The following is a 17110-nucleotide window of genomic DNA, read 5'->3' on the forward strand; positions in this document are numbered from 1 at the left end:
CTGCAGCTATAACAACCATAACTGCTTCAACAACAACCACAGCTGCTCCAATAACAACCACAGCTGCTCCAACAACAACCACAGCTGCTCCAACAACAACCACAGCTGCTCCAACAACAACCACGTCTGCAATAACAACAACCACAGCTGCTCTAACAACAACCACAGCAGCTCTAACAACAACCACAGCTGCTCTAACAACAACCACAGCTGCCCCCACAACAACCACAGGTTCCCTCATAACAACCACAGCTGCTGCTACGACGACAACAGCTGCAGGTACAACAACCATAACTGCTCCAACAACCACATCTGCTCCCCTAACAACCACAGCTGGTCTCACAACAACCACAGCTCCTCCAACAACAACCACAGCTGCTCCCACAACAACCACAGCTGCTCCCACAACTACCTTAGCTGTTCCTACAACAACCATAACTGCTCAAACAACAACGACAGCTGCTCCCAAAACAACCACATCTGCTCCCTCAACAACCACGTCTTCCCTCATAACAACCACAGCTGCTGCTACGACAACTATAACTGCTCCAACAACAACAACAACCACAACTTCTCCAACAACAACCACAACTACTCCCACAACAACCACATCTGTTCTAACAACAGTCACACCTTCTCCATCAACAACCACAGCTGCTCTAACAACAACCACAGCAGCTCTAACAACTACCACAGCTGCTCTAACAACAACCACAGATGCTCCCACAACCACCACAGGTTCCCACATAACAACCACAGCTGATGCTACGACAACAACAGCTGCAGCTATAACAACCATAACTGCTTCAACAACAACCACAGCTGCTCCAATAACAACCACAGCTGCTCCAACAACAACCACAGCTGCTCCAACAACAACCACAGCTGCTCTAACAACAACCACAGCTGCCCCCACAACAACCACAGGTTCCCTCATAACAACCACAGGTTCCCCCATAACAACCTCAGCTGCTGCTACGACGACAACAGCTGCAGCTATAACAACCATAACTGCTTCAACAACAACCACAGCTGCTCCAATAACAACCACAGCTGCTCCAACAACAACCACAGCTGCTCCAACAACAACCACAGCTGCTCCAACAACAACCACGTCTGCAATAACAACAACCACAGCTGCTCTAACAACAACCACAGCAGCTCTAACAACAACCACAGCTGCTCTAACAACAACCACAGCTGCCCCCACAACAACCACAGGTTCCCTCATAACAACCACAGGTTCCCTCATAACAACCACAGCTGCTGCTACGACGACAACAGCTGCAGGTACAACAACCATAACTGCTCCAACAACCACATCTGCTCCCCTAACAACCACAGCTGGTCTCACAACAACCACAGCTCCTCCAACAACAACCACAGCTGCTCCCACAACAACCACAGCTGCTCCCACAACTACCTTAGCTGTTCCTACAACAACCATAACTGCTCAAACAACAACGACAGCTGCTCCCAAAACAACCACATCTGCTCCCTCAACAACCACATCTTCCCTCATAACAACCACAGCTGCTGCTACGACAACTATAACTGCTCCAACAACAACAACAACCACAACTTCTCCAACAACAACCACAACTACTCCCACAACAACCACATCTGTTCTAACAACAGTCACACCTTCTCCATCAACAACCACAGCTGCTCTAACAACAACCACAGCAGCTCTAACAACTACCACAGCTGCTCTAACAACAACCACAGATGCTCCCACAACAACCACAGGTTCCCACATAACAACCACAGCTGATGCTACGACAACAACAGCTGCAGCTATAACAACCATAACTGCTTCAACAACAACCACAGCTGCTCCAATAACAACCACAGCTGCTCCAACAACAACCACGTCTGCAATAACAACAACCACATTTGCTCCCATCACAACCACAGCTGCACCCATCACAACCACAGCTGTTCCACAAACAGCAACAGCTGCTCCCACAACAACCACAGGTTCCCTCATATCAACCACAGCTGCTGCTACGACAACCACAGCTGCTCCCACAACAACCACAGGTTCCCTCATATCAACCAAAGCTGCTGCTACGACAACAACAGCTGCGGATATAACAACCACAACTGCTCCAACAACAACAGCTGCTCCCCTAACAACCGCAGCTGGTCTCACAACATCCACAGTTGCTCCCACAACAAACACAGTTTCTCTCACAACAACCACAGCTGCTCCCACAACAACCACATTTGCTCCCACCACAACCACAGCTGCACCCATCACAACCACAGCTGTTCCACAAACAGCAACAGCTGCTCCCACAACAACCACAGGTTCCCTCATATCAACCACAGCTGCTGCTACGACAACAACAGCTGCGGCTATAACAACCATAACTGCTCCAACAACAACCACAGCTGCTCCCAAAACAACCATATTTGCTCTCACAACAACCATAGCGGCCCCCACAACAACCACCGCTGTTCTACAAACAACCACATCTGCTGCCTCAACAACCACAGCTGCTCCCACAACAACCACTTCTGCTCCCATAACAACCACTTCTGCTCCCACAACAACCACAGCTGCTCCAGCAGCAACCACAGCTGCTCAAGCAACAACAACATATGCTGCCACAACAACCACTTCTGCTCCCACAACAACCACAGCGTCTCCAGCAAAAACAACATATGCTCCCACAACAACCATTTCTGCTCCCACAACAACCACTTCTGCTCCCACAACAACCACAGCTGATCTACAAACAACCACATATACTGCCTCAACAACCACAGCTGCTCCCACAACAACCACTTCTGCTCCCACAACAACCACTTCTGCTCCCACAACAACCACAGCTGCTCCAGCAAAAACAACATATGCTCCCACAACAACCATTTCTGCTCCCACAACAACAATTTCTGCTCCCACAACAACCACAGCTGCACCAGCAACAACCACATTTGCTGCCGCAACAACCACTTCTGCTCCCACAACAACCACAGCTGCTCCAGCAACAACCACAGCTGCTCCCAAAACAACAACAGCTGCTGCCACAACAACCACAGCTGCTCCAAGAACAATAACAGCTGCTCTGACCACAGTTACAACTGGTTCTTCAACCACTATCACAACACCGGCCCCTCCACCACCAGAGGTTAAGTTGGAGTTCAAATTGGAGCGAAACTTCACAGCAGATTTGAATAATGTTTCTTCACCAGAGTTCAAAGAATTAGCAAATACTGTGGCTGCAGTGGTAAATACTGTTTTACTTTCATTTTCAACCCTTTTAATATCATACTTTTAGATTCCTTAACAAAAAAGGCTTAGTCTAGTCAATTCAGTAAACAAAATATCATGCTATTAAATCAGGGAATAAAATCTAAAACTTTTCTGCTCAATGATTGCATCGACTGAATTTAAATGATTGATTGATATATTGACTTAAAAGTAGTTTACAAGTAATGAAGAAAACATTTCATAATGATAAGCAAACCTTTAAATTAGGGTTAGGGTGAGTTGTAGATTATATTTCAATGTAAAACCTTCGCAATGTCTCAGGACATCTTCATGTATAAAATATGATATATTCATATTATTTTTTTACAGCTGGAAAATGTGTACAAAAGTAAATATGGATCCAGTTTCATTCGCATAGAAGTTATAGGTTTCAGGTAAGAAGTAATTCTAAGCATGTTTTTCTGACATCGTGTTTGGGGTTCTATTTAAGGAAGAAGTAATTTGTTTATTTGTTCATAATTATCACAGAATTTAAACATGAATCTGATCTGTTAATGAAATCATAATTTAAAATAATAATTGTGGTTGTTTTCCAGTCAAGGTTCAGTTGTGGTAATCACTAAGCTGGTATTTAACGATACCAGCGTAGTCCCTGCGACCAGTGATGTGGCTGCCACGATGATAGAGGCAGTTTCAAGCAACAGCTCTAATTTCTCTCTCCCAGTGAACACAGCCTCCATTGTGGCAACAAGTAAGACACAGATATTATTTGCACTAGTTGTTCATCACAGATTCCCTGTTACTAATTTGTTATAACATATCAGTTAATTATAACTTGCTTATGCAAGGAATGGTTCATTCAAGACTGTGCAATTCTATTAAAATAAATCAAAACGTAGGTGGTGTGATACGTTCCCAAACAGGTGACGAAGGTAATTTCCATTTAACTACGCAGCCTGGAGTTGATTATGTGTCTTTTATTATTGATACTTGACATAGAAAACAAAGCAACAAATGTGGTTGTAAAAAATAATTATTCTGAAGAGAAAACACATTACCTTCTTAACTTATGCTCAATAACAACAAGCAAAACTGAGTAACCCTATGTCCTCAACATTGTTAATGAAACTTCTGTAACTTAGATGACTGTAAGAACTTGTTTAGAGTAGTACACAATGTTTAGACACTGTACAGTTAATAAACATTGGGTATAATTAAATCCTATAGAACACCCTTTGATCAATAGAATACCTACCAATCCATTTTATAATTACAGAGGTCAACGAAACAACACAACCCCCAGCAGCCACAACACCAACTTCAGCTGTGGATGCAACAACCACAGCTGCTCCCACATCAACCACAGCTGCTCCGTCAACAAACACAGCTGCTCTAACAACAACCACAGATGCTCCCACAACAACCACAGGTTCCCACGTAAGTACCACAGCTGATTCTACGACAACAACAGCTGCAGCTATAACAACCACAACTGCGACAACAACAACCACAGCTGCTCCAATAACAACAATAGCTGCTCTTACAACAACCACAGCTGCTCCAACAACAACCACAGCTGCTCCAACAACAACCACAGCTGCAATAACAACAACCAAAGCTGCTCTAACAACAACCACAGCTGCCCCCACAACAACAACAGGTTCCCTCATAACAACCACAGGTTCCCCCATAACAACCTCCGCTGCTGCTACGACGACAACAGCTGCAGCTACAACAACCATAAGTGCACCAACAACAACCACATCTGCTCCCCTAACAACCACAGCTGGTCTCACAACAACCACAGCTGCTCCAACAACAACCACAGCTGCTCCCACAACAACCACAGCTGCTCTAACAACAACCACAGCTGCTCTAACAACAACCACAGCTGCCCCCACAACAACCACAGGTTCCCCCATAACAACCTCAGCTGCTGCTACGACGACAACAGCTGCAGCTATAACAACCATAACTGCTCCAACAACAACCACAGCTACTTCCCTAACAACCACAGCTGGTCTCACAACATCCACAGCTGCTCCCACAACAACCACATCTGTTCTAACAACAGTCACACCTTCTCCCACAACAACCACAGCTTCCTCCACAACAACCACAGTTGCTCCCACAACAACCACAGCTGCTCCCACCACAACCTTAGATGTTCTACAATCAGCCACAGCTGCTCCCACAACAACCACATCTGCTCCCTCAACACCCACAGTTGCTCACACAACAACCACAGTTGCTCACACAACAACCACAATTGCTCCAACAACAACAGCTGCTCTAACAACAACCACAGCTGCTCTAACAACAACCACAGCTGCTCCCACAACAACCACAGTTGCCCCCACTACAACCACTGCTGCACCCATCACAACCACAGCTGTTCCTCAAACAGCAACAGCTGCTCCCACAACAACCACAGGTTCCCTCATATCAACCACAGCTGCTGCTACGACAACAACAGCTATAACACCCATAACTGCTCCAACAACAACCACAGCTGCTCCCAAAACAACCATATTTGCTCTCACAACAACCATAGCGGCCCCCACAACAACCACAGCTGATCTACAAACAACCACATCTGCTCCCTCAACAACCACAGCTGCGCCAACAACAACCACAGCTGCTCCCACAACAACCACAGCAGCTCCCACAACAACCACAGTTACTCCCACAACAACCACAGTTACTCCCACAACAACCACAGCTGCTCCCACAACAACCACAGCTGTTCCACAAACAACCACATCTGCTCCCACAACAACGACAGCTGCTCCCACAACAACCTCATCTGCTCCCTCAACACCCACAGTTGCTCACACAACAACCACAACTGTTCCAACAACAACCACAGCTGCTCTAACAACAACCACAGCTACTCTAACAACAACCACAGCTGCTCCCACAACAACCACTGGCTCCCTCATAACAACCATAGCTGCTGCTACGACAACAACAGCTGCGGCTATAACAACCATAACTGCTCAAACAACAACCACAGCAGCTCCCAAAACAACCATATCTGCTCTCACAACAACCATAGCGGCCCCCTCAACAACCACAGCTGCTCCAACAACAACCGCAGCTGCTCCCCTAACAACCACAGCTGGTCCACAAACAACCACAGCTGCTCCCACAACAACCACAGCTGCTCCCACAACAACCTCATCTGCTCCCTCAACACCCACAGTTGCTCACACAACAACCACAACTGTTCCCACAACAACCACAGTTTCTCTCACAACAACCACAGCTGCTCACACAACAACCACAGCTGCTCCCACAACAACCACAGTTGCCCCCACCACAACCACAGCTGCACCCATCACAACCACAGCTGTTCCACAAACAGCAACAGCTGCTCCCATAACAACCACAGCTTCTCCCACAACAACCACATCTTCTCCCACAACAACCCTAGCTGCTGCCACAACAACCACAGCTGCTCCAACAACAACCACAGCTGCTCCCATAACTACCATAGCTGCTCTCACACCACCCACAGCTGCTCCAACAACAACCACAGCTGCTCCAACAACAACCACAGCTGCTCCCCTAACAACCACAGCTGCTCCCACAACAACCACAGCTGCTTCCACAACAACCACAGCTGCTGCTACGACATCAACAGCTGCGGCTATAACAACCATAACTGCTCCAACAACAACCACAGCTGCTCCCATAACTACCATAGCGGCTCTCACAACAACCATAACTGCTCCAACATCAACCACAGCTGCTCCCATAACTACCACAGCTGCTCTCACAACAACCACAGCTGCTCCAACAACAACCACAGCTGCTCCAACAACAACCACAGCTGCTCCAACAACAACCACAGCTGCTCCAACAAAAACCACAGCTGCTCCCATAACTACCATAGATGCTCTCACACCAACCACAGCTGCTCCAACAACAACCACAGCTGCTCCAACAACAACCACAGCTGCTCCAACAACAACCACAGCTGCTCAAACAACAACCACAGCTGCTCCAACAACAACCACAGCTTCTCCAACAAAAACCACAGCTGCTCCCATAACTACCATAGCTGCTCTCACACCAACCACAGCTGCTCCAACAACAACCACAGCTGCTCCAACAACAACCACAGCTGCTCCAACAACAACCACAAATGCTCCAACAACAACCACAGTTGCTCCAACAACAATCACAGTTGCTCCAACAACAACCACAGCTGCTCCAACACCAACCACAGCTGCTCCAACAACAACAAAAGCTGCTCCAACAACAACCACAGCTGCTCCCCTAACAACCACAGCTGCTCCCACAACAACCCTAGCTGCTCCAACAACAACCACAGCTGCTCCCATAACTACCACAGCTGCTCTCACAACAACCACAGCTGCTCCAACAACAACCACAGCTGCTCCCATAACTACCACAGCTGCTCTCACAACAACCACAGCTGCTCCAACAACAACCACAGCTGCTCCAACAACAACCACAGCTGCTCCCATAACTACCATAGCTGCTCTCACACCAACCACAGCTGCTCCAACAACAACCACAGCTGCTCCAACAACAACCACAGCTGCTCCAACAACAACCACAGCTGCTCCCCTAACAACCACAGCTGCTCCCACAACAACCCTAGCTGCTTCCACAACAACCACAGCTGCTCCCACAACAACCTCATCTGCTCCCTCAACACCCACAGTTGCTAACACAACAACCACAACTGTTCCCACAACAACCACAGTTTCTCTCACAACAACCACAGCTGCTCCCACAACAACCACAGTTGCCACCACCAATACCACAGCTGCACCCATCACAACCACAGCTGTTCCACAAACAGCAACAGTTGCTCCCATAACAACCACAGCTTCTCCCACAACAACCACATCTTCTCCCACAACAACCCTAGCTGCTTCCACAACAACCACAGCTGCTGCTACGATATCAACAGCTGCGGCTATAACAACCATAACTGCTCCAACAACAACCACAGCTGCTCCCATAACTACCATATCGGCTCTCACAACAACCATAACTGCTCCAACATCAACCACAGTTGCTCCCATAACTACCACAGCTGCTCTCACAACAACCACAGCTGCTCCAACAACAACCACAGCTGCTCCAACAACAACCACAGCTGCTCCAACAAAAACCACAGCTGCTCCCATAACTACCATAGCTGCTCTCACACCAACCACAGCTGCTCCAACAACAACCACAGCTGCTCCAACAACAACCACAGCTGCTCCAACAACAACCACATCTTCTCCCACAACAACCCTAGCTGCTGCCACAACAACCACAGCTGCTGCAACGACAACAACAGCCGCAGCTATAACAACCATAACTGCTCCAACAACAAACACAGCTGATTCCATAACTACCACAGCTGCTCTCACAACATCCACAGCTGCTCAAACAACAACCACAGCTGCTCCAACAACAACCACAGCTGCTCCCATAACTACCATAGCTGCTCTCACACCAACCACAGCTGCTCCAACAACAACCAAAGCTGCTCCAACAACAACCACAGCTGCTCCAACAACAACCACAGCTGCTCCCCTAACAACCACAGCTGCACCCACAACAACCCTAGCTGCTTCCACAACAACCACAGCTGCTGCTACGATATCAACAGCTGCGGCTATAACAACCATAACTGCTCCAACAACAACCACAGCTGCTCCCATAACTACCATAGCGGCTCTCACAACAACCATAACTGCTCCAACATCAACCACAGCTGCTCCCATAACTACCACAGCTGCTCTCACATCAACCACAGCTGCTCCAACAACAACCACAGCTGCTCCAACAAAAACCACAGCTGCTCCCCTAACAACCACAGCTGCTCACACAACAACAACAACAGCTAATTCCACAACAACCACAACTACTCCAACAACAACCACAGTTGCTCTGACCACAGTTACAACTGGTGTGCCAACTACAACGGCATCCCGTGCAACAGAGGCGCCACTGACCAGCCCACAACTGTCACTGCTGTTCAGCCTGACATCTACCTTCAATAGCTCTCTGAGCAACAGCAGGTCACCAGAGTTCCTGGCTTTGGCAAATCATGTGACTACACAGGTAACTTTCATTCAATTTAATAGAGTGTCGTTAGTTGTTTGAAAGACGCATGACAAATCATGATCATCTTTGTAATAATTCATCATATTGCATCTTGATACCAGCCTTACATTGTTGAATTGTAACTAATAATATAACTTCTGTATACAACTTTTTTCAGCTGGATAATTTGTTCAAGGCTCTATTTGGAGTCAGATTCCTTCGAACTGTTGTCAATAGTTTCAGGTGGGTACATGATTATCATCTGAATGACTTTGAAACAGTGTGGATGATGGAGAAAAATAACATTTCAATGAGTATTGTTATTTAGTATGCCTTGGGAGTGGGTTGTTACTGAAGTAACGCTTGTAAGTTCTTAACATTTTTCTCATATTATTTTCAGGTCAGGGTCAATTGTGGTTGATTCTACGTTGATATTCAACAACATCAGCTCAGTGCCTAACGATAGCCTGGTAGCACAAACTTTACAAACTTCCATTACTTCCAACACGTCTGGCCTGACCTTACCTATCAATTCATCCTCCATTGTGGTCTTACGTAAGACAATTCATCAACACATCGCTTTACCTATTCTCACACACTCAAAACACTAGATGGCGGCGAAAGATAGGGCTGCCTCGCTTCTAGTTCTTAGGAGACTTTGCAGTGTTTAGTTTTTTTATGTATTTTTTCTCACATTGTTAGCCCAGAAAATGTACGTGTTATTTATTACAGCTGGGAAGCACTATTAGATATCAGAGCAACGGTAACTCACCAGCACATTACATCTTCTCACAAATGGTTTCAATTTTAATCATATCAGTTCCCCAAAATGTGGGTATGACCCTGACAACTGGGAAATACTGTATATACATTCAAATATACAGTTATGTTGTTATTCTGTCCTTCATGAGATCCCAAAACACAACTGATCAGGCACTTCATCTCATATGTTTATTAAGGTATTCTATAATATTCTACTGTATCTTAGTCTATGCCACTCTGATATTGCTCACCCATATATTTATATATTCTTAAATCCATTCGTTACTTAGATTTGTGTGTTTGCGGAATATGTTGTGAAATTGTTAGATATTGCTTGTTAGATATTGCTGCACTGTCGGAACCAGAAGCACAAGCATTTCGCTACACACACAGTAACATCTGCTAAACACGTGTATGTGACCAATATATATATATATTTTTTTTATTAATTGCAAAATGTAAACATTGCATTGAATGTTGCATTTTTGCAGGCGCTACTACAATGACTAATGCAACCACCTCAGCTGCAACAACTGCTGCTCCAACTGCAGCTGTGACCACCACCACACTGGCAGATGTCACCACGACCCCTCCTGCAGTGGCCAAAACCACCACCACCGCTGTTCCGGCAGCATCCACCACCACCACCACTGTTCCGGCAGCAGCCACCACCACCACCGCTGTTCCGGCAGCAACCACCACCACCACCACTGTTCCGGCAGCATCCACCACCACCACCGCTGTTCCGGCAGCAGCCACCACCACCACCGCTGTTCCGGCAGCATCCACCACCACCGCTGTTCCGGCAGCAACCACCACCACCACTGTTCCGGCAGCATCCACCACCACCGCTGTTCCGGCAGCAACCACCACCACCACTGTTCCGGCAGCATCCACCACCACCGCTGTTCCGGCAGCAACCACCACCACCACCACTGTTCCGGCAGCAACCACCACCACCACCGCTGTTCCGGCAGCAACCACCACCACCGCTGTTCCGGCAGCAACCACCACCACCGCTGTTCCGGCAGCAACCACCACCACCACCGCTGTTCCGGCAGCAACCACCACCACTGCTGTTCCGGCAGCAGCCACCACCACCGCTGTTCCGGTAAAAACCACCACCACCTCTGTTCCGGTAGCAACCACCACCACCGCTGTTCCGGCAGCAACGACCACCACCGCTGTTCCGGTAAAAACCACCACCATCTCTGTTCCGGCAGCAACCACCACCACCGCTGTTCCGGCAGCAACCACCACCACCACTGTTCCGGCAGCAACCACCACCACCGCTGTTCCGGCAGCAACCACCACCACCACTGGTCCGGCAGCAACCACCACCACCGCTGTTCCGGCAGCAACCACCACCACCGCTGTTCCGGTAAAAACCACCACCACCTCTGTTCCGGTAGCAACCACCACCACCGCAGTTCCGGCAGCAACCACCACCACCACCGCTGTTCCGGCAGCAACCACCACCACCACTGGTCCGGCAGCAGCCACCACCACCACTGGTCCGGCAGCAGCCACCACCACTGCTTTCGCACCAACTGACCCTCCTTCTCCTAGTGAAGGAACCCTGATTCTTCGGTTCAGTCTCAATGAGATATTCACCTCGGATCTTGCCAACCCGTCCTCTTCAGCATTCAAGGCTCTGGCTGGCAAAGTGGTCTCAGAGGTAAGTATCCAAATGCCTTTTCATCAATACACACCACACCAAAGAGACTGGATATCAGTGGGCATCTTATTGTTAGATAGAACCAAAGATTATTCAGTACAAAGTTATCGTACTCTTGGACCTCCCCGTTGAGAACAATGTCCAGATTTTTTTTACGGTTTTCTTAGTGAACATGAACCCTTGTGCCTACCTATGAACCCTTGTGCCTGCCTAACAGCTATTATGGGCAACAGAGAGTACAATGTGCACAACATGGGAAATATTTACAGTTTTGTATGTCAGTAATCAAGTCATTAAGATATTAAACAACTTTTAAATGCAGAAATATAGCCAGTGTGATGAATTTAGCATCATATGAAGCAAACACAGCATCTTATGATGCAAAATGGATCATACCTGCTGTGTTTCTGTATTTTGAATGTTAACTCTTGGAACTACCGCTCCCTGATCCGGGAGAAGTGTCATCAACTGACACTAATTAGCATAACGCAACGGACAAAAAATATTACTAGAAAATATTCATATTCATGAAATCACAAGTTAAATATATTGAAACACAGCATAGCCTTTTGTTAATCACCCTGTCATCTCAGATTTTGAAATGATACTTTCACTCAGGAGACTCCCAGTTAGATAGCAAATGTTCCTTTTTTCCATAAAAAATATTTTTGTAGCCAAATAGCTCTGTTTGTTCTTCGCGTTTGACTGAGAAACGCCGAAAAATATTCCAAATTAAATCCATAATATCGACAGAAACATGGCAAACGTTTTTTATAATCAATCCTCAAGGTGTTTTTCAAATATCTATTCGATAATATATCAACCGGGTCAGTTGGCTTTTTAGTAGGAGCGAGAGAAACATATCACTCTGAGAGCCACCAGCTGACCACTGACGCAATGTTGTCGCTCACGCTCATTTTTCAAAATAAAAGCCTGAAACTATGTCTTGTGACACTAGACACATTAGGGAAGCCATAGAAAAAGGAATCTGGTTGATATCCCTTTCACTGCTCAATAGGGACGCATAGGAAGGCAGAGGTTTCTAAATCAGAGTCACTTCCTGATTGGATTTTTCTCAGGCTTTCGCCTGCAATATCAATTCTGTTATACTCACAGACAATATTTTAACAGTTCTGGAATCCTTAGAGTGTTTTCTATCCTAAGCTGTCAATTATATGCATATTCTATCTGGTCCTGAATAATAGCCCGTTTACTTTGGGAACGTTATTTTTCCAAAAATGAAAATAGTGCCCCCTAGTTTCAAGAGGTTTATATCTTGAAAATGTGATTGCTGACATGCAAACATTTTGAGGATTATATCAACAATTGACTAATGAAACAAATAATACAAGTCTGTTTTTGAGTGGCGTATTCCTAACTTTGAAATTTGAAGTTTGGAGCAACTTCGAAATTTGACGTTGTATTGTATGTCAGCATTCATGTATAGCATGACACATTTTAATGGTTAAGGTTTTGGATAGGGTTAAAACAGTATGTTTAGGCATTCATTCTGAAAGGTTAAGTTAACGGTTAATGTTTGGGATAGAGTTGAAACAAAAACCTAATAGACTAGTGTCTACAACTGGTATTGAACCTGCAACCTTTGTATCTGTTGTTATGGGATTATGGGATTTCCTGATGTCTTTACGACATGGACAGGCATCCAATTTCAAGGTCAATCTTGAGCAGTCTGGGCTTTGTTCTATGACATCAAAGCGTAATTTATTATAATCCTCAACATCTCATTTTTCAAAACACATCAAGTCCTCTTGATTTACACCATTTCCCTCTCTCAGAAAAAAAACAGCTAAAGTATCCCAATTAGCAGACGAGTCTGGGGCACCTTCTTGTAGCGCTTGGTGTTTTGACTCTTTGACTCTGTTAAGCTTTGATAATCATATTTTAATATTTCAATGCAGGTGAACAAGATTTTTGCTAGAACCCCAAGCTTCCTTCGTTCCATTGTCAACTCATTCAAGTAAGTATGAATTCTCATTACCGACTTGAATACTTTGATTATGACAGTGATGATAATGATTTCTGTGGGTTGTCCATTTTCTTTCCTAGGAGTGGATCTGTAGTTACCAACATGACCCTCGTGTTCAGTGACAAATCTTTGGTTCCCAGCGCATGCAGCTCACAGACAACTTTCGCCATCAGTTCCACCTCCCTGGAAATCCTACCGGGCAGCGTCATTGTTGGTATGTATTAATTGTCACAATACAACTACACATATGTAAGAGCAAAGTCAACATTTGAACTGAAACATGAAAAGACAATCTACTTTCATCATTCACTGAACCATATCTTTATTTTTCCTACTTTTTCAGAGTCATCAGTCAATTCAGGAAGTGCTCCCCGACCCACTTCCTTCTGTCTGGCTTTCTTGCCTCTCACTTTGGCACTGCTAATGGTACAGTTGCTGGCTAACTAATAGCCTGTGTCATAGCTCCTATGGCATTTTTTTCACCAATGAACGATTTTCCAGCTCTCATAGAGACAGCCTTAAGATTAAGGACCTGCTTTGGCAGAAGAATGCACAATGGATTGTGCCTGTGTTAATTGCCAAAATATATATGTATTTCATGTGCATTCCCCCAAGTACATACACAAACAAAACACACCTAATTGTACATTTTGATGTCAAGTAGGATATTTGTGACATTCCTTAAGAAATCATATAGTTTTTTTTTCTGCTTATGAATATTAAATGCATATACCTTTTCTTTCAAGTGACTGTATTTATACTTAACCATATAGGCTCTCAAAGACATGACTTATTTATTTGCATCTTGCACACAGCAGGTTGCACATGTTTTATCTGTTAGATTAATATGGAAAATAACTGAAAGATTAGAAAACCTTTCCTTTTTTTATTGTGTTATTTGATCATAGTTGCATTTTTAGTTATTAACTGATTGTAACTACTTTATATCTGTTTTTAAATTCACCAAGACCAAATACCAAATACCTTTATGATATTTACTTTGAGTTATTTTGGGCAAATCACTGAAGTGTGTCAAAGGGGCCGATGAAGTAATGCTGAGCACTGCACTGTTTTAAAAACATTGTAACTTCTTATCTTGTTAATATTCAATCCAATATGTAAAACACGTAGAAGTACATTTTCTTCATTACTGTTTTAAATATAATTCTTTTTTGGGTCATGTAATTGGGTTGAATAATTTATTCATAAAACATTTATAGTATGAGTTACCATGTGAGTAACAATTTACAAACCTGCACCCCAAATTAAATTTATAAACAGTAATCTTATATTTATACTGTACAAAAATATAAACACAACATGTAAAATGTTAGCCCCATGTTTCATGAGCGGAAATTTTAAGATCCCAGAAATGTGCCATAATCAAAAAAAGCTTATTTTTCTCAAATGTTGTGCACAAATTTGTTTTCATCTCTGTTAGTGAGAATATATCCTTTGCCAAGATAATCCACCCCCCATAACAGTTTTGGCATATGAACACTTCACATGTTGCATTTATACGTTTGTTCAGTATTCCTGTCCATCTATCTATTTATCTTTCTATCTGTCATTAAATAAACGTTTTGAATGAAACATTAAATCCTGTTTTTTTTCTTTGAGAAAGTAGTGTTCCAATTTATACACGCAGTAGAAAATGGTGACTCGCACTCAACATTGAAAAATACCAGTTCATATTCTGAGCGATACCATCAATACGAATAATACCTCAAGTTAGTTTAAGAAATGTATGAGATGTTTTTGCATGATGGTCATTCAAATTATACAACACCTAATTTAACATATGGAGTACAAAACAATATGGGGATATCAACGACAGCAGGGGAAAGTGTGTAGATAGATCCATATATCCAAGATGGGAAAATGCAAAGGAAGAAATGAGAAGCACATAGCATCATACACCGCTCACACACTACATGAGCACTACATAGCTTCTGAACACTAAAGATAAAGATCTCTCTTATTCAAAACCAAAACCAAAAACGCAATATATATTATATATTTTGCAAACCTCCATCAAGCTCCTTAATTAATGCCATGAAATTGTCTCTTTTTAAGTTTCCTTCTGTCCTTTAGTAGTATCAATCACTCCACAAAATAAGTTTCTTCAATTGAAAATAGTTTAGTTTAGAAATCTCCTACAACGTTGTATGCTTGTTTTTGTAGTATGAAAAGTATATTTCTATATTATTACTAAGTAGCATAATATGGGGTGTAATCGATTATGATGAACATAAATCAAAACTGTTAGGCAAATTAATGTTCAATGATGAGACCACCAATTCTCACCATCAGTAAACCCCTTGATCCTTGCCTCCTCCTCCTCCCACCCAAGAAAAGTATATGAACAGTTAGGAGCAGAAGCTCTGAGCTGTCACATCAGGCCCATGTGTACAACTTCTAACTAGGCAATTGTGGCATCCGGTAGTGGAGCGGGCCGATAGCTTCAAGTTCCTCAAAGTCCACATCACTAAGGACCTTTCATGGTCCAAACTCATCAACACAGTTGTGAAGAGGGCATGACAATGCCTCTTACACCTCAGGAGGCTGATAAGATTTGGCACGGGCCCTCAGATCCTCAAAAGGTCATAAAGCTGCACCACTGAGAGTATCTTGATTGGCAGCATTACTGTTTGGTATGTTAACTGCTTGGCATCCGACGGTAAAGGCACTATAGAGGGTAATGCGTTAGGCCCAGTAGATCACTGGGGCCGAGCTTTCTTGACCTCTATAACAGGCGGTGTCAGAAGAAAGTTCTAGCCGACTGTAGCTCAGGACCTGAAGCAAGGATACAGTATGCATATTCATTTGAAAGGAAACACTTGGACATTTGTTAAAATGTGAAATTTATGTAGACGAATTTAACAAATTAGATCTGGTAAAAGATAGTACAAACAAAAAAATATGCGTTTTCTATATTTTTAATTCCATCATCTTTGAGAAGCAAGAGAAAGGCCATACATTATTAAAACAGGAGCCTATGTGTAATTTAGATGTTGTCCACAAGATGGTAGCAGTGTGTCTGTGCAACATTTCAGACTGATCCAGTGAAGTATTACCTCCTACACATTATTTTGCATCAAGTCTGCCAGGAGTTTGCTCAAATGTGCTGAATTGGTCAACTTATACATTTTCAAGTTCATAACTATAGAGAACATATACAAGTCCTATGGTAATAAAGGTTTTAAATGTACACACTCCCAGGAATGTCATACATGACGAACTATTATCTTCACTACAGAAAAGACACTAACCTTCACACATCTAGATGGCCGGGCGGGAAGGGTGTGGAGCCAGAGACAGGAGTGGGGTCAAACTGTACTGCCTAGTTCCTACATTTTAATATAAACATGAATTTTTTCAAACA

General features: G+C 44.2%; 1 protein-coding gene across 1 annotated transcript; it reads left to right on the forward strand.

The window, feature by feature from the left end:
* Positions 1-9056: 9056 nt before the first annotated feature.
* Positions 9057-15318, forward strand: LOC110492873 (mucin-5AC-like). The gene is made up of 7 exons (XM_036933481.1): positions 9057-9316; positions 9477-9541; positions 9699-9853; positions 10552-11738; positions 13658-13716; positions 13806-13939; positions 14069-15318. Exons 4-7 carry the CDS (start codon positions 10563-10565, stop codon positions 14170-14172), a joined length of 1473 nt encoding a protein of 490 aa, XP_036789376.1. The 5' UTR covers positions 9057-9316; positions 9477-9541; positions 9699-9853; positions 10552-10562; the 3' UTR covers positions 14173-15318.
* The last annotated feature ends 1792 nt before the right edge of the window (positions 15319-17110 follow it).

The sequence above is a fragment of the Oncorhynchus mykiss genome, chromosome 10, assembly GCF_013265735.2.
Source record: "Oncorhynchus mykiss isolate Arlee chromosome 10, USDA_OmykA_1.1, whole genome shotgun sequence".
NCBI lineage: Eukaryota > Metazoa > Chordata > Actinopteri > Salmoniformes > Salmonidae > Oncorhynchus > Oncorhynchus mykiss.

What these genes read in the sequence shown, in the direction of transcription:
- LOC110492873 (XM_036933481.1), top strand. Translation starts at nt 10,563, where the DNA reads ATGACTAATGCAACCACCTCAGCTGCAACAACTGCTGCTCCAACTGCA. An exon ending in CTGGCAAAGTGGTCTCAGAG is followed by an intron (nt 11,739 to 13,657) that starts GTAAGTATCCAA and finishes ATTTCAATGCAG; the next exon opens with GTGAACAAGATTTTTGCTAG. An exon ending in TCCATTGTCAACTCATTCAA is followed by an intron (nt 13,717 to 13,805) that starts GTAAGTATGAAT and finishes TTTCTTTCCTAG; the next exon opens with GAGTGGATCTGTAGTTACCA.